The sequence below is a fragment of the Fulmarus glacialis genome, unplaced genomic scaffold, assembly GCF_000690835.1.
Source record: "Fulmarus glacialis isolate BGI_N327 unplaced genomic scaffold, ASM69083v1 scaffold29967, whole genome shotgun sequence".
NCBI classification, from domain to species: Eukaryota; Metazoa; Chordata; class Aves; order Procellariiformes; family Procellariidae; genus Fulmarus; species Fulmarus glacialis.
Window position 1 is genome coordinate 3,451 of NW_009224446.1, and position 19,665 is coordinate 23,115.

At 39.9% G+C, this 19,665-nt stretch overlaps 1 protein-coding gene across 1 annotated transcript in view; it reads right to left on the reverse strand.

Annotated features, from left to right (window-relative positions):
- Positions 1-1,141: 1,141 nt before the first annotated feature.
- LRRC7 (leucine rich repeat containing 7) overlaps positions 1,142-19,665 on the reverse strand; it is a gene marked incomplete at its 5' end in the record, with an annotated part of 62,158 nt that continues 43,634 nt past the window's right edge. The window contains 5 exons of the mRNA XM_009582152.1: positions 1,142-1,249; positions 6,879-6,953; positions 9,574-9,666; positions 10,983-11,201; positions 16,212-16,331. Of these exons, the coding sequence (XP_009580447.1) occupies positions 1,142-1,249; positions 6,879-6,953; positions 9,574-9,666; positions 10,983-11,201; positions 16,212-16,331 (615 nt within the window). The remainder of the gene's footprint in view (positions 1,250-6,878; positions 6,954-9,573; positions 9,667-10,982; positions 11,202-16,211; positions 16,332-19,665) is intronic.

A 19,665-nucleotide genomic window follows, 5' to 3' on the forward strand; every position in this document is an offset into this window, starting at 1 on the left:
GCTCTCAGTATTCTCTGTTGGGAACAGCACCAGGACCTTTACCTTCAGGGTTTTCAAACTGCGTACTTCAGTGGGAAAGCTTTTCCCAGGCTCGCTCAGTGTCTTCCGCTGCTCCCCCTGTGATGCATCGTATCTTAGATTAAATCTGCTCCCATTCATTTTAAAGAGACTATTGCTCAAATAAAGGATTGTGTAAAGCTTAAAGCCTCACTGATAGCAAATAGCACACAGGGGCTAGCACAGCCTGGACCAGAGTAAAAATACGGAACAATGTAAGACTGGGGGAATGGGGAATGTAGGTAAAGGGCCTATAATTTTAAATTAAAAAGTTAAATAATAAAATTAGCAGCAACAAAAGAAGTTTTACTGCCACCCATCACAACCTTCTTCCATTTATGAACCATACCTGTCACAATTCACTGTTTGTCCATTTAGTGTGTTCACATGGAATCAACTAAAAGTGTCAAACAAAAGGAAGTTAACCAATTTTCATGTAGGTTATTTATATCTAGGTCCCAGAGTTGACAGTATAATTTATTAAGTATCTCACCCTGTATAGTGACGTTTTTACTAATTAATATGGAGCCAGCTATACACACTGCATATGTACAGGTATTTTCATAAGGCATATAATATCTTTGCATTGAAAATAAATGAACATTATTTAATTTAATATATACTTTCTTTGAGGTGTTTATGAAAATATTTTTTCTCTATATTTTTGTATGTGACATGATAGAAATATTTCATGGGAAGTACAGGTTAATATATTTTATCTTTATAAAGGCATATACAACTTTGAGGCAGTGTTTCTGATGGACAGCAGAATTCCTAAAGAATTTGTATGTGCTTCTGTGTTTTGAAATCATATGAAATTGACTTTAAGAAGTAACTTGATTAAAAAAACGCACCAATGCACAGCCAGAGGCTGACAATTAAAACTAATACATAGCCACAGGAACAATATATTTATATAGTTAATATATTTTTTTCAAGATGATTGGTACTAACATATAGTATTATACATTTGGCACTACTGTTTGCCATTGGTCCAGCAATTGGCAAAAAATTTGTTTCCTATGTATAAATCTGTTTGAACATTAGATCTGGCTAGACATATTTACTATTTATAAAAAAATATTTAGACAGTAAGCTCACGTTGAATAACTAGGTCTACTGTATTCTGGAAACTCTTCAGTAGTAATACAGCTTTCTCATGTTCCATATGTACAAAACTGTGTCCATTTGCCTGTAAAACAAAAACAAGGAGAAATCAAATGAGATTCTATTTAGTGTCTTCATTTTGGGGGAGCAAAAAAATTAAAAACAAGGCTAAAATAAATAATAATCATATAATGATTTCCCACTAACAGGAGTTTGACTGTACCACTGAGAGAACACATTCCTCTCTCCCTCCGTTGGACAGATACCCCACCCCCCCTGCTTTGACCAGGGACTGGACAAGATGATCTCGAAGGTCCTTTCCAACTGAAATTATTCTGTGACTCTATGATATTCCGCATATTTTCTGAAGAAACAGTAATGCTGGGATGTAAGAGTTTCAAATGCTGTGAAGCCCAAAGAAAGTTAATGCTGCCAGAATGCATTGCTGACTACAAAGGAGGCTCTGGCTCAGATCAGATCCAGACATACTGCGTATACAAATAGGGAAAAATTTACTGAATAAACTGTTCTGCTTTAGTGCTAATTAAATCTCTTACAGTCTGTTACAACGCTATTTAAAAGAGTTAAATTTTAAACATAATTACCAACAGTTTACTGAGTGTGATCAATAAGCCAAAGCAGAAGATCCACCGTTCTACAGAATAAAGCCCGTGAAGGTGATCAGTTACCGAACAAAGACAACGCTCGCTGCAGACACCTGCCATTCAGCCATCCCTGGAAGCCTCAAGACCACTCCCTAGGGGCCAGGTAGGTCCTCAGACTCCCGTGGCCCTACTGCAGGTCTTGCACACAGCTGGGTAAGAGCTCAGCTGGCTCAAAGCTCCCCCTTCCCTCCCCAAAGACACTGGCAGAAACCTCCACTGTCCTTCACCCGTGGAGCCCATCGCTAAAGGCACAGCGAGACCGTCTGGGAACTCACGGGCATACAGCTGGGACCGGCGCTAGCAGTGGTTATGGAGGCTGCTGGGGCCGAGAAGGTAATTGAGAGACGGGCTATAGGACTGTCCGTGGCAGAATCTGGTCTCTCTAGCTTACAGCAATTCTATAAACACACTGCACTTTAACAAAATACACACATATATATATTTTAACTAACATTTAAAAATAGGTTAGTGAAGCCTTCATGCTTTGGTTAATAAACTACCGCTGCTGTGAAATTACAGCCCCGTAGAAGAACTACCAGACATCTGTTGCACATATCCAGACCATTATACATTGCTATCTTCTTGGCCACAACAAAACCATATACTACGCCATATTATATATGGCAGACAGACTGCAAGAGCCACCCCGTACCAGCATCCAGCACGGCTGAGGTATTGGACAAGCAGCACGAAGTGGCTGCCAGAGCCCCGCAGGGTGCTCACGTCTCCCCAGCCCACCCATGCCCACTGCCGGTCGTCTCCTCGCAGAAGTTAAGATCCTCCCGCAGGACCAGGCGCTTGCTGAAAGGACGCCCCACGCCCTCTCGCGGTATTAAAAGATGCCCAGCCCAGAATGACAATTAAAAGCAGCGCTGCGCACACATCCCTACAGGAGCGGGAAGCCCATGAGCGTGGTGGTGCTTTCTTGGCACTTGAAGGTTTCTGTTCAAAGGTATCAGTTGCTGCGAGCTCTAGTGCAGGAATGGCAACGGGCAGGCACAGAGCACAGAGAACAGGCAGCATCCCAGCGATAGTGGAAAGTAGCTCACTTTTATTCAGCTTAATACAATATAATATATGTGCTCTGAGAAACACAAACACAAATTTCAGGCAGGAAAAGTTTCAAAGACATTCACTTATGTGCCAAAATTAGGCAGCCATTGGGCATTCAATTTGAGGTCAGCTCGGACTCTGATGTAACTCAAAGTGACTGAAGAATTTTCAGTTTATTCACCACACAGCTCACTGGGATCTGTATTGCTCATTCAGAAAAAAATAATAATAAAAGAACCTGCAAACAAACCTGAGAGCAGGCCAGCTCTGCCTACTCCCCTTCTCATTTTCAAGCTGCGCAGTGAGGCGCAGGAAAATGTTGTGCAGGTTCAGCTCTAGCTAGCGGAGAAACCTCTTTCCTACAAGAAAAGTTTCTCAGTGGAAGAGGGCAGTAGGAGATACACATCCAAAAATACCTAAGCAGGCCACACCTAGAGGGATTTGTTATTTAACATATAAATAAATGATAATCGGAATCTACTTCTTTTACTCCTGCTGTGGTCTCATGTTCCCCACAAAGTATGCTATGAAATCCGCATATATATGTACACATTGAGTTATTATTTAGTTCTAATTATTAGACAGAAAGAAGAGTTTTTAGCTGAATTATGGAACCACCAAAACAAGATTTCTTAGAATTGAAGGGCAGCCTTTAACATATGGTGGCAAAATTATACAACACGGCTGATAGAGCTGCTCTCTCCTTGCTGACAGCCTTAGCAGTCATACAACTGTGTTCCTCCTTAAAAGTCATCTATGAAAACTGCTGCTAATTTTATAACAGAAACATCATTCTTACTGATCAAATAAATTACTTAAGAGCTTATGTCACAGAAAGGAAAGATACAACGTTCTGCTCCCCCCAGGATCCCAGCGGGGCCGTGGGCTTCTGGACTTGTAAGGACCAGAATTTGTTCACTGCAGAAGACACACAGACACTCTTCTGTCAAAAATAGGCATCGGGCAAAACCATGTTTCAGAATGACAGTTTCTCTGTGAGCTGGGTAAGTCCACCCAGGGAATGTCAAGCCTTTTAATTTTTAAAGTTTCTAAAGTTCTTTTACCAAAACTGCTTGGAGAGACACATAAATGTGTGACAGAAACATTGCTGCTTCTCCTGAAAACACCCTGCTAAGCAAATTCTTCCATGTAAATGTTTAAAAAAATTCCCCTTGGAGCCTTGGTCTGATAATATCTTCCTGTGTATCATCTTGAGTAAACTGAATTCGCTGCATGGGAGCACAAAAGGTGCACAGACATCGAGTTGCTCCAGTAATGGTGACACTGGGGTTACCTGCCATGATAATACATAAAGGTGCCAGCCAGTAATGCTGGGGGCTGAGAAGGTAATCGAGAGACAGTCTACAGGGCTGTCCGTGGCAGAATCTGGTCTCTCTAGCTTATAGCAATTCTATAAACACACTGCACTTTAACAATATATATATATATATTTTTTAACTAACATTTAAAAATAGGTTAGTGAGGCCTTCATGCTTTGGTTAATAGACTACCACTGCTGTGAAATTACAGCAAAAGTGTCAGACAGACATGACGGGAGGGAGAGTCTGTAGCACGAAGATTTAGCTGATACTAAAAGCAGGATCACGGGGCAGACTGCGTGAGGACAGAGTGGGCTGAGACTGAGGAAACACAGGAAGATGGTTCCTCCCTCGGAGTCCCAGCAGAAACTGGTGTCACAACCAGCACATGTGTGGGAGACAACAAGTGGCACAGATAGCTATAGATGCCAAAGAAGAGAGATTATGGGTGAAGAGGAACCTCCTGGTATTACAAAGCCCTAGTCTCTGGCAGGGGATTGTCTCATGAGATAAATGCAAACAGAGGTGATGGTAATAGTGGAAAATGGGGGTGGAGGTAAGGTGATGCCAGTGAGTATTAATAATTTCAAGTTCTTACTGCCTAGGGAACTGGATACTTTTAGCATTGCTTATATTTGAGAAGTAAAATATCCTTCATCACAGTTATGTTTTTTTCTCTGTTAATTCCTTCATGAGATTAATGACTGCCCTTTTACTTGACGCAATATAAATCAACACCTGGTAATAGGTATTATGCATGGGTAGAAGTAATTGCAAATAAAAGGAAAATGTTCTTGCCAGAGAATTTGAAATGATGTACTGACAGAGACAAATGAGAAACCCTGCTGAGACTGATCCACAATCCTACGAGAATGACTGAGAGTACGAAGTCAAACAAACTTCATCAACGTAAGTGATCAATAAATCAGGGGAGTGAAATTTGCTACCTAAAAAAAAATGCAGCAGTACCTTAAATGTGATTATATAAATCTTCGTAAATGCTCCTATTTTAGGAACACATGCTGAAACATGAGAAATCCCAGCTCCTGATGGCCTGTGCCCATCAGGAGAAATCATTTGACATTACAATTTCTATAAAATAAATGCAGGTCAAAAGTGTACAGGCTAGGCACGCACACACAACAGACCTGTCCCTGCACAGAACAATACAGCCCCTGCACGACTCTGTTAAGACTACTCCCACAGCGCATGCCCACTGCTTGCCCCCACAGCCAGCCTTCTCACCTTATTTTCATGTTACATTTTAACATATTTTACTTATTTTTGTTTCTGTTACTAAGCTCAGCTTTCAATATAGCACCTTGATTATTCTAAGTATCTCTAGCAACTTTTGTACTTCATTTAGCTTCACTATTTTCTTTATTTCACTGGTTTTTGAACATACTAGCAATTAAACATGAGTTGCCTATTGTAGACTTCAGAGCTGGTAACAACTGCAGTGCCCGTGCTGAGTAGGAGGGGCAGGGGGAGCAGAGAGGGAGGCAGGAGGAGATAGGCTACGGAAGACGTTTGAAACATCCTTGGTTTGCTGACTTCCTTCATATAACCGATTAGAACACAGTTAACCTCTTACCCTTGATCAGTGTGAATGGCTTTAAAAACTGTTACAAGCCTTTCAGACAACTATAATGACTCTTTGCCTTTTTTCAAAAGTAATACTATTTGCTGCCAGTGGTAACACATTTTCCAGGCTTAACAAAAAAAAGAAACAACCTTTTCTACATGGACAGCCGTTATTTTCTGTGAATGAGGAAATTTTGAAAGGTATGTTCAGGAATAGCCTGTCTTCCCATTTAAAAAGTTCACTGGAACACAGAAAATATTTGTTACAGAAACAAAAAAGAAAATAAAAAGCTGAGATTTCCCTGTAAATTATGCAGATGCTTCCATGATCCAGTAGTGGATCCAGCAGTGGCTGTTCTTCATGCGAATGCATTCAAAAATGCTGAGGCAGCGAATCAGAGGCAAAAATATCGCCAGGTACAGTTCCGTCAAAAAATGTGACTATATAGCTCCTTACACCAGTGTCACATCAGCTGCAAAGGTGAAAATTATAAACATGTCTTGCTTTGTCATATACTTATGCTTGTGAAACTGCTTGTAAAGCTCCTTTCTCCCTGCACCTTCTTGCGCTGTTAGTGTGGAAAAGCTGGCTATGATGTAAGGATTATTTTTATTTTAGACTTTAAATTGTGTCACCTGGATCATTCCTGTGACAGGTTGTAAGCATTAACCCTTTCCTGCAGTGCCATTCCCTCCCAGAAGGCTGGTGCTGGCATCCATGTGCCTCATTCAGTATCCCTGGGGAGCAGAACCTGGCAGGCAAAATGAAGGGCAGTCCGGCTCCTTGCTGTGCTATGGTCCCTCTGCTCTCAGTGTGCTCCCCGGGTTTAATTCAGCTCCCCGCTAGTGGCAGGGGAGTTGCCAGACAGCACACCCCAGTGCCTCTTTTCCACGTCCCCGGTTTGTTTTCAAACAGCTTTATTCCTTCCTTCTGAGATCAGCTTTCAAAAGCACTGCGAGTAACACTCTGTTCTAAATCAATATTAAAGTACCGTAATAAAACCAGCAGTCAACTTGTACTGAAAACAGTATCATTGTGCTTCTAAGATGCAAAGGCTTAGTTCAGTTACAAAGCAGTTAAATCCATCCATACCTGGAGGATCTTATCGCCAGGCTGGAGCAGGCTGGATGCTGGTCCGTCAGGCTGAACCCTAGTAACAAAGATACCCTATAAGTCAGAAGTAACAGAGGTTAGGATGCTATCACCAAGAACTAGTTCCCAAAATACAGGTGTCTCCCTAACTGGTGTCTGGGGGCTTTATATACTCTGGCAATGGTCTAATACTAAACTCTTTTTTTAATCTGTTTGTAATCAAACAGTAGTACAGGTTTGTAGCAGCTCTCCATGACCTTCAGCAAGTTATCGCCTGAGAAAATATGATTGTGGGTCATTCGAAACTAAGATTCCACATTACAAAATAATGTCCTTTTTGAATAGGGCAAGAGTAACAGGGTTATCAGGAAGATAATTAAAATGGAGCAAGGATTAATTTATTAGAATAATGCATACTATAATCTATACAGTAATATTTTTCTACTTCCTCTAGGGAAAAAGAATTTAAAAAAATTTCTAAAAAGCAGTCTTGATATTCAGCCCTTGAGATATTTAGTATAATGGTCTGTAGGACTGTCACTTAACCCAGTGTCTGAGGAGTGAATGACTTTGAAAGGGGAAAAATTATTAAGTAATAAAGGATATTTTTAGATTCGTTTTCAGAATTTCAGTAAAATCTGTTAATAAAACCCAAAGTCAAAGATTGAGTTCCTAGATGATGAACACGTTTGAAATATTACCCATACAGCTCATGCAGTCCTGTACTTCTGCAACCTCAGTCTCACTTTCTCTGCTGTGCTTACCCTGCTGCCAAGGGTAAATATCTTTAAGCAGACTCTAAAACTGAGCATAGGCTAAATTTTAGCCATTTACATTGCTCCCAGAGACACCAGGGAAATTCCCTGCTTGGTACCATCATGCAAATCATGTGCGTCCTGGAGAGATTTTATAGCCACCTGGAGCAATGTACTGTCCAGTATTTCTGTTAACCTTATAAAAACCTGAGCTCCTTGGGAGCAGAGCGATGGGGTGCTGGTATTTCATCCATGTGCCATTAACTTGTGACGCAAGTCAGCCATTCAAAATGACTGATTGCTTCTGGGCTTCCTGCTGCTTGTCCTGTCCTTTCCTCTCAGCACAGCACCCTCAGCACCTCAGGGCAGGGGTATATCACTATGCAGAAGAGCGCTCACTGCCATCCCCACTGATTCCATCTTATAGACAGAATGGTATCATATGCGTGACTTAAAACCATCACAACGACTGGCATGTATGATGAGAGACATCGCTTCTGTGATATTTAAAACATGATAAATCTGATTTAACGGTGAGGGGAGCAATGTTTCAGAGTAACGACACATAAAAACACTTTGAACTACTAATCCCCGCTCTGACACTCCCTTAGTACACAATTTTGCATTTCTGTTACTGGTAAAATTAAGTCTATCTACAGCTGTTATCGCACGGCATGTACTACTGGTGTAGACACATTCATAGTGGAATATAGACTCTTCTTTAATGATTTCAGGCAAGTGTTAGACAGTGGAAGTATAGCTTAATTCTAACATCATACATTAAACTGTGGAAAAAAAGACCACAATGTTATAAAGTGTAATTCCAGTGTGCAGTCTCAAAGAAGGACACCACAAATTAGTATGCTTTAAGGAATAGTTGTTAAAATGCCAGATGGTTATGTACATTAAATGGAACTATTCTTGAAGTTCAAAACAGGGACTATCAATGAGAAAATTGAAAGGAATTAAGATTGTGTTAGATTGATATTTCCCAGCGTATTTTACATTTGCAATTAGCTTTCTGTTGTAATTCAGAGTGGTGGGGAAATTATTTTTTTAATTTGCATGCAGATCTCAAATTTTTGAGAAGAGATTAAAAGATAGTTTTAATTTCATCATTTGCCAAACATCCTCAATATTTATGGAAGTTATGACTGCCTCTTAGAACTGAAGGCAGTATTATCAGAGAATATAAATGTTAAGAATACGTTTAACTGAGAGGTACCCATAGTACTTGTTTTTCAACAAGCTCCTGTCAGTTTTACCGCACAGAACAGATAATTCACACGTCTAAGAATCCATGTCCTAATCCTAAAGCCCTGTGTAGCTGATAATCACCAGATGTTGTATTTTTACTAGGCTTCCTTTTACTGTAAAGAGATTTATCAACCTCTTAAGTAATTCCCAGAACGAATACTGACCATCATGTATCATAATTGTGTAATTTTTAATTAGCATTACAGAACAGAAGACTGCTTGCCATGGTGTTTGTAAGGCACCGCTGATCTCCAGACCAGTTGCAGGCCAGGCCAATTTTATTTGATACAGCTGCTATAAACCCCGGCATTTCAGCTACCTAGTGATGCTACTACTAGTTTAGTATTCCCTCTAATGACTTTAGTGGAAGTTTAATTAGGGCCTATATTGACTCTTAAAAGAAAAAAGTGAGAGAGATGATTGTCCAGAAAACAGTCTCAAAAATTATCTTATACATGGAATATAAGGCAGACACCCACGTGATTTCTGTTTTGATTCTCTCGTCTTCATCAACCAGGAAAAAAAAAACGAACAACACTCCCCTAACAAAAAAAAGGCAAGTATGGGAAAAATTCTTTCAATTATCACAACAGAAGTGCATAAAAATTTCACTCGTGTTATCTATGTCTCCACTATATGGCACACTAAAACAAGGACCGTTTAGAGAGAAATTTATAACTTACCTTATCAGAAGGTTTGAATGGATTTCCTTGTCCACTTATTCCACCACTGATACTAAAACCAAGGCCAGGATTCTTCTCTATTCTCACACAAAACTAGGTTAAAAAGATATGGTAAGATAAGTCAATGCCAACATTAAAGCCTACCTAAACAATGGCGTCTTCTTCTCATATATCCCATTTCACCATTAATGAGATGAGTTGACCCGCTCAAAAGCTGCATTGCACAATACAGTAAAAGTCAGTTCAGTAGAATATTGTTATAAACTGCAAGTATTTTCATGATTTTAGCATGCTGCAATGATACCACAATATTCACAGTGCTGCATGTATTTTTGCATATATTTTAAAATTTTATTTTCAAGGAGAAAAAAAAAACCTTTAGACTTGTGAAAGAGCAGTTCACATTGGCCAAATTTTTTTCACTTAAACATCTGTCAGTGAGGCTTTATCTTGTGCACTTTTATTTTTCCAGAAGGTGTCACATGTGCAGCATCCCTGGGTGCTACGCTTGGGACAAACCCAAGGAATAAGTACTCTGAAGCTCAGAGATCTCCAGACCACTGTCAGTATCAGGGCCACAGCCCCGACAGCCTGCACTGAGCACCAACTACTTTTACAAGCGCCTTACTTCAGGAAATAGTGCTGAGTCTTATCTTTTAGCCAGGATGACTCTAAATGGCATTGGGTAATTGAATATAAAATAAAAATGACTTCAGTGTAGCTTAATGACTACTCACTGAGCCAGTCTGAGCATGTCCTTGAGCCACACAAGCAATTGCTTCTGAATCTCAATGCTACACTCAGGGAGTTAATACAGGCAGCTACTTGCGTGGGTCGTCCAACACTTTACACAAGAGAAAGGTTTACTAATGATTCTGAACCTTACTCTGCAAGTCAGGTGCCTCAAACAGTTATTGCATTAATCATTAAGGCCAAATATAATGGGGATAGGACCACTTAACGAAGAAACTCATCAGCACCCATTTTGTTAGGCTGGGGGTATTGGAGCTACAGCTGGCCTTTCTTGGGCTAAACTGGAGCAGCCGATACAAACTGGGGAAGGTCAGAGTCTTGCCAAATATGCTGCACTGTTAGCACTGAGCTAGGTTACTGCGGAACTGGCAGAAATTACACATTAATTTAGTATGACCCAGTGATGTCAGCTCTGTTCAGGAACTTCAACGCTAAATTGTGTTGCTTGGTCAATCCAAGAAAAAAATGGTATCAGTCCCTGGTGCTGGGGAAGGGGACAGACCTGCTCGCCTGCCTCCAGCTCAGCCATGCTCCCCCATGCTGTCTGGGCAGCTGCCCTCTGTTACTGCCCTAGGCTCCCTTTTCCCCCTGTATACAAGGCAGAAAAAACCAGAAAGTTTTTGTCCAAGTGTTATTTTATAGACACACTTTCTCACCTGCTCCTGATATGCATCCGTACTTCTCTGACCCTTGGTTTGGATTAAACATCGCCCTGTCTGAGGTGCTCGAGAGCTCTGCGAAGAGGGAATCTGAATAGGCAGTGGTGGCTGAAACTGCTGAATGGTGACTTTGTTCATGTTTCCTTCATACTGCTGCTCGCGGCTCCGATGCTGTAGGCTTTGTGATCCCATTAAAGTCTGGATATGGCTACCTGCCTGTGGGTAACGTAACCCGTTAGGCCAGAAATTCAGGAAGCTGAAAAGAAGCAATTATTACAACTTACAGAGTCAAGTAAAAGCAAACCTCTTAAATCATATCAGAGGTTTGCCTTTTGACCACAGTTGGAAACAACCGTGATTAAAAGCAGCAAGGATATGCCCATTGCATTCAGTGACTCTAGGAGGTTTAAGGGAAATTAGCTGTATACAGTACATTTTATAAACAGAAAATATTTTTTTCCTCATGTCATGATACATGCTTCTGCTCCGAATGTTTTGTGAACTGAAAACATTTAATAAATTGAAGTAGGGTGGATTATTCATCACAGCACACTCTGGAGATACTGGAATGTTTTTTTTTCTGAGGATCATTTGGAATAAGATTTATAACCCAAATACAGATATTGGCCAGTATTGTGCACTGTGTATGGAAAGCAAAATCAATTAAATCCTATGCCTTGTCCTAGGAACAAATGTGGCTTTTACAAAATGTAACTAATCAAATTACCAAATTTCTATGATAATATCTACTGATTTGAAGCTCTAATATTTTGTAAATATAAGTGAATTACTGCATTTACATTGACTTGGCCTTTTGATATTTTCGGAAAAAAAAGGATGACTGCTGTCATTCTTCTATCCCCTCCATCCCCATTGCCTTTCATGTTTGCAGATGAGGTTTGCTTTCTGTATTCTGTTCTTGACATGGTAAAGTTGCATACTTGCTTACTCTTCAATACACAGTCTCTGTTTAGGCACATGAATTATGTAAACATTTGAGGCAAATCTTTGCAAAATAAATTCAGTTGAGACAATTTTATACTTTTCATATTTACAGGATTCAGATGATGTTGCTTATAAATAATCGCATGCAATTTAGCAGTAAGGGAACAAGGAAAAATCATGATCCATTGTATGATCAAATATTATTACCTCCACGAAATCTCATACCAGTTTGCAGAGTTTTCAGATTATGTGCACCCATCAACCTGTGCTATTATTTGAACAGCCTGAATGTGAAAGAGCATTACGACTGCGTGTCACAATATCTACAAGTCTCTATTGACAAAACAGACCTACTTAAACGACATTTCACATTAAGTTTTCATCAGCCAATGACACAATCACGTCTCGTCATGAAGGTCTAATCCTCAGCACTACTGAACCTTTATGATCCTGGTGGAAGAGTCACCAATTGTGAGACTGTATTTTAGACACGATTAAATTTAATACAGCAAAAGATCAAAACATTTCTTATCCATTGGCCAATCACCTGGCCTCAGAAGTTATAGCAGCCAGGACATTAGAATTAATTGCTTGCTGCCGTAGAAAAAATACATCTTAATGGATTTCCAAGATTTGTCTGCACAACACATCATTAATACAGATGCAGTTGGAGCTATTCATGTCACTGAACACAGAATCCCAGTAAGACAAGCAGTGACTGCGAGCAAAACTGATCTGCTCTGTCTTATGTTTTTGCTGACTACATTTGAAGAAAGGGACTAGGTAGGATATATTTCTGACAGTTCTTCATTTTAGTATAAGAGGGATAGTCTCAAAATGAGTAATGATGAGAAATCTCTTGCTCCTTGTGCCCAAATCTTCAATCCCCAAACTAGTCTTAAAACACAGCTCACCTGTGTACATGAAAGTGCTTAACAGACACTGTCAAACTGGCAAGAATAGCCTGGTGAAGCCAGTCTGTACTGCGAACACCCCACTTTACAGGTCAGAGAGATCTTCAACTGATCCAAGATCAGAAGGGAAGAAAAATGCTCAAGACAGACTTTTTAGCTATTCATTAACTCCGTAGTAGCAACAAGCTGTGCCCGCAGTGGATTGCTGAATCCGTGTCACCCTGCACTGCGGAGATGCAAGGTGAGCAGGTGACTGTGTGCAGCACAGTTCTGTACTTCATGTTGTGTCAGATACTCATCACAAGAGGATCCAAAAAAAGCAGAATCTCATAAATTCTGCTATTTGCCCCATATCCACCACAGCAGTCCACAGCAAGTGCATTGTCTGCCTCGAGGAAGATGTCTATTTCAAATACAAAAAAAATGGTGCTTCTTCACTGAAAAACTTCAAATCTTCTTTATGAGGTTAAAAGACCTCCGGATTGAACAGCAGATGCTGGAAATGAAACAGAAAGAGCCTCCAGTCTCTCAGTTGTGGCTAACAGAAATACTCCCAAGTCAGAAAGGGAGAGAGATGGTGACTTAGACACTTTTGTACGTCCCAGTTTTGAGGCAGCTGCCTTGCTCCAGTTCCATATAGCATATACTCCTTCCACGTCCACCGAGACCATTACAGCCCACGCAGGGATCTCCAAGAGTTTGCATGGCTTCAGCCTTCATGTGGGCTGCTGCGATCCTGCAGCAGAACAGGCTGACTAACACAGTCCTACGCATCCCCAAACCTGCGTAGCTCATCATCTTAGAGGGTCGTTACACTGCACCGAGGCTGGCCGGCCTGTTGTCTGTTCATTTTCCATCTTCATTCTCACTCTTCAATCTCTCTTTTTCATAAGGAGTGATTTCCAGGTTCCCTTTTGGTGATGCCCTGCCACACTTCTACCCCTTCCCTTTTTATGGAGGAACAGCTAACTCAGAATACAACTGATGTAATCAGGCATGTAGCTGACTTGTTGACATGACAGAAAAAGTCATCTTCCAGGAAGCATAAATACTGTAGTCTTTTAATAAATCAATGGATTATTCAATTTTAATAATATCCAACTTTTCCGTAAGAGAAATAGCCCATAAATTACGGAATGATCATATAAATGATCATACTTAAAATAAAATTAGCATTTTATCTGTATTCTGAACAGCAAAAAGGACAGAAACAACCACTCACACACCACATAATTATGTAGTGATTACTGCGTAGTATTCCCACCCTACCTAACATACATAAATAGCCATCGCTACACGTATTGTAGCCCTCTATGTGTGGATAATTTAGGAACATATATTACTGTGTCCTATGTACTACATTGGCCTGAGTACACAGTCCATCTGTCTGTAGTACACGCTCTTCCCCTTGGAAAAACAAGTCCAAACTCTTCTTCCAGTGATTTCCCAAGAATAGCTCTACCTGTAGTGACTCTGCTCTGCAGGAGTCCATTCACACTAGGACTATTATGTTAGTAGAAAAACAAAAGATATACTACAGTTTATATTTACATCATTTAATTGTTTGTTATGTTGAAGTTTAATTCTATAGAAGATTTTCTGAGTCTGACTTCAAATAATTGCTGTATTTTAATCCCCAGATGCTGGGAAACCAAGACACTTGAGGTCACTTTCAACGGAGAAGAGATTAGCATTGTCATAACAGCACATTGCAAACCACCTCCTGAGGATGGTGGGTAAACAATTTTCAGAATTCATTTTCTCACTCCTGTTAATAGACTTTGAAGAGATCATATCACTACTTCTTATGTATTCACACTGTGGCTCTTGCTGCAGGCGGATAAGCTGCCTTTCTTGGAAATGGGAATTATTTATTCTGCAGAAAAAAATCTCTATTATGCAGACTGCTTCCCCAATTTCATTTGTATTCTTTACTTTATTTAACACCCACCACAAAAGTTAATTATTTGCAGCTCAGTGTCCAATATTTACAGTATAATTAAAGTAGCTGACAATGGATGTAACAATGGATTGCTCCACTGAGTTAAGCAGATTTCAGTACAGTTATGCAATGTTTGTACTTACCACATCTGAGCAGCAAGATACTGAAATATTCAGAACGAAACAGAATCGGAAGTTTCTTATTATCGTAACACTGATGATGCACAAATGCAAGACATAGATGGTGTTAGATTGTGTGAATGGATAAACGCAGGTTTTATCCCAATATGCCAGTGGAGATAAGCAGTGCCTCCTCTTAAATTTCTTATCCTAGTTTCTTGAATATCAGAGGATAAAAGAAACCCTTCAAATAACTTGGCTGTCAGAGCCAACACCATCAAACAATGCCAGGGTGCCCTCCTCCTCACCCTCCTGTGCCTGGGAAGGAGTCTCTGCTCTAGGTACTCGCATCTTCAAGCAATTCTCTTGTACATGTGTATCTCTTGTCGCTACTTTTGTCTGAAGGCAAGGGCTACTGCTCCTGAAATTGTCTTGGATAAAAAGATGTGAAGCCAGTAAGGAGATATTTGCCTCATCAGTGCTGACAGTTAATCACGCTACAGAAGTTATTAGTGTGCACATTACGACTTTCACACCAGGTTTATTCACTCATAAGACATTACTTCAGGAACGAGCAGGACAGATCTCCATATAGATAACAATCAATGTAATTATCACTGCTTACATGTGCAGCTCCACCTTCTAAAGCTGATTGCAAACACAGTTTAGTTGTCAAGATCCTCTATCCTCCAGCTTTATGATTAAAGCATCTAAAAAGGGCAGCTTCTCTATCAATGAAAAGAGCCAAGTTGGGGCTGGGAGAGAGCAGCCAGTGTTTTCATAGAAACAGGCCAGATTCAAGCACCGGAATTTAATATCTACTGCCACAAGGTACTAGAAATTAGACCCCTTTCTAGTGAGTTTATCAGCAAATGATGTGTGCCTAGGATGTCTCTGCAAAAATGTCTGTGACTGTCCAGACACTGGGCTGGCCTCCACCTCAACACATTTATTTTTTGTCGTGAATTGAAGAATGTATTTGAAATGAAACATTTGAATGAAGACTTTTCAGGACAAGAGGGAACCGACAGCTGTCTGATACATGCAGGAATACACCTGCCAAGCCCACTGTGCTCATTTCACACACTATAGATGTAACTACTAGCATCTGCATAAATAAATACAAAAAAGTGTGGCAGGCATGAAAACACCATCCTTAATTCATAATGATTATTGCTTTAAACTTTGAAACAAAAATATGCGCTTCCCAAACCTGTCCTCATTAACCTGTTCTCCTCCTTCCAGGGATTCGCTGGGAAAAGAAGACAACCATAGCTATGCCAGCAGCTTTGCTCGTGCTGCTTACCTTCTTCGTGACGGTGTCTGGTGGCACGTCCCGCCGCCCCAGCTGGTAGGGGTTCCACTGGCTGCTCACAGACACTTCCTCCTGCCCGTTGTCCAGAATGCTGCTCTGCTGCGACGGGGTCTGTTGCAGAAATGGTAGGGCAGCCTTTAGTCACTGGACACACCATGACAGAAAATTCTCTCTTCTTATTTATTTCAGTAGTCATCCCAGTTAAACTGCAACACACTATTGCTAAAATGGAAATCCTCTTAAATTTTTACAATATTTCGTTAACGTGTAATCATATTGCTGTGGGACTCTCTACAAGCAGGAGATCTTGAAAGATATACAAGAGAAATAATGAGAATAATGAATGATGAGAGAAAAGTGAAAATTAATTTAACATAACTCATTATTTTCAGAGAAACAAATTTTGGCAAAGTTCCTATTTAAACATGCAGTCTGCCATTAATCATTGGAGTTAGAACTTTCTTACCAGTCGTTCAAGCAACAAAAACTTTTTTATTAAGTATTTGCCACCAAGACAGATTATATGCTTATATTTTCTGAAGAATATATTCCTTAATGGCAATATTGAACTTGTGACTACTCTTACCTTGCGCTATGCTCTGTGTGTCACTGTGTGTGCTGTGCTTCTCACAGACCTCTCTCTAGGCTATGGCTGGTTTTGTTCTAAGTTAACAGGATATCATATGTACAGTATTAACCTGTAACTAAATGCTTTCCTGAATATGAATGGACATAACACACATTTAAAGTTTCCTAAATGAGCTTGATACTTTTGTTATTATTTTCCACTTTTCTCTCCTTTTATACATGTTTCTTCTTTATTACTTTTTCCCCTGGTTATTTTACTCCTGTTTTCAGTACTTTTGAGGACATGTGTACTTTTTCTGTCCCATCCTGATTTTCTGTTATCTGTCTCTGTATTTCTTTAACATAGATGACAATTTTGCTAACATGGGTATGGCTTTTTGTGTCAGACTTTCCAAAATGACAACATTGTACTACCACTGACAGCACTTAGCATTATGTAGTGCTTTTTCAGTTAACTGCTTATTCAGTTCTGATTAATGGTAATCTGCAAAGAAAAAAAAAAGTTTATTCTTCCCCTCTGTCATTCAAGCAATTTCTTCATTAGCTTAGATTAAAAAAAAATCATGAAACACTTGTTTAGATGACCGAAGAACAAATGAAACTGTTGCTTTGAAATATTAAAGCTGGTAACTGGTCAATTAAGAATGCTTTTTATGCAAGCTTAAAAAACCTTTAGAAGTAAACAGAAGTAAATTGTGATTTAAATCATACTCCTCAGAGGTTAAGTAAAAAAGTTCAACCCTAATCATTTAAAATCAAAGAAAACTTTCATTATAATTCTCTCATCATTCAAGAAGTCTTCCAGAAAAATGAGGAAAGATGTGATTTTCCTTATATTAAAAACCACTAGAAAAACATTTCCCACGTTGAGACTACAAGACCTCCCTGTAGAGCTTTCTTTACACACATTAAAAATGGAAAAATGAGAGGAACCTCAGCACTTTTTCCATAGGTTATCCCTCACAGCTCAACAGACACTAGTCCCAGTGCCTGATGCAGCAGTGCTGCTGCTCTCTGATAGCACAACACTCTTGAACGCTGGCAAATTTGTGCCCAGAGCTGCATGCTGGCGTATGGCCATGCATGAAACTTGATGATACGGCTCTAAGTCCCTCACATTCAGCTAAACCTTTGTGTCCAGACAGGCATCCAGGACTGTGAGCAGCCTGCCTGAACACGCTGCCAGGGGTTAGCCCCTTCCCGGGGCTTCCCAGCCCAGGACACTCTGAGCCCTGTTTGTCCAGACCAGAACCTGGTTGGACAGGTAGGGCTCTTTGTGCCTACGTAAACTCACGGATCAGCCATTCTGCCCTGTTTGCTGTACATCATCTGAGACCAGGGCAGCAAACAACTTCTAAATGAAAAAGTACAATTGCAAAAATTTCTGCTCTGAGTAGTAGTAAAAAACAATGAAAAAGAAAGGCCACCGTCTTTGTGACATGAGGCATCCCTTCCAGAGTCACCCACAGACAGAGGTACCCAAGGCTGTGCTGGAAATCTGCTCACCCCCCAGTGACATGAATTTATAAAACATGCTATGTGCTCTCACCATGCAGAGACAGAGGGGATTAGTGAGGCAGCTTCCTAAGGGAACTTCTGTTTTTCCTCCTAAGTGATACATGTGAATATGCTGATTATTCCTACAGGGAGGTGGTACTGTACGCTTCTGAGAATGAAGTGCACCAAACCATAAACTTTTAAAAGAACTGTGAGATGGATGCCAAAAATTGAAAGCATTCTTCTGAAAAGTGTTTCTTTTGTCACTGCAGACAATGCTCTGCCGGTTTTATAAGCAACTGACTAATCTGCAGAGGTGAGTTCGCACTCAAAATGGAAAAAGAAAAAATATAGAGGGTGCTTTCTGCTTTTTCAATAAATAGGAAAATTCTGTGATAACAGATTTTTCTTTTCATTTTCTGCAGTAAAATGAATTTGCCTACTTGCAATATTATTCATTTACAAGGCTCGGACAGACTGCAAACAAACTACATATCTATTAAGTCTAGGTAAAAAATGAAAAGCAGCAGTTCAAACTTATTATACATGGCATAGAATCGATGTAATAAACTTTCTCAAAATAAGTAATTGCTATACTTGATTTCCTGATCTTCCACTGGACAGTTAGACCTCACTCATTACTCTCTTGAATCTAGGCCACAAGAAAGAGGAAAAAGAAGAGGTAAATATTAAGCTGCTGTGGCCTGGATTCATTAAGAAATGCAAATTCTTTAGAACACGTGAAGGAATAAAATTAAACAATACTAAACATTCATATTATTTGTTCAACAATAATTTTTCACTGCTTTCCAAACAGTACAGTAAGAGAATACACCCACCCCCTTCATGCAGTTCAGCATCACATTTTATATGGGTATGTAGCAATGAAATGCTGGTGAAATATAAAGCAGAATAATTCACATAAGACCACACCCCAACACGTGTCACTCTAAACAGTTACGTGAATTTCCTCAGACATCCATATATTAGTATCCATATTCATCTACAGGCTAAAATTCTTAAAGTGATGTATATAATACCTTATTCCTAAATGTGTGTAGAAAAATAGTACCATTATTTGGAGTTGATGTCAAATGGACTTCTTTCAAGGACTTGTGACAAGAATTACTCAAGACGACAAACAAATTCTTTGAAAGAAAAAAACAGTATGACCAACACTGGAAAGCTGCCTACGTCCAAACACACACATCTGCGGTTAAGATTCGACCTAGATGTCATCAACTGAACAACAGAAAAGCACACACTAACATTAGGACTTGTTTAAATCCAGGGACAGCTGAATGGGAGGTGTAAATGAAGTTAACATGTATGGAAAGTAAGTTACAGCAGGAGAAACCTG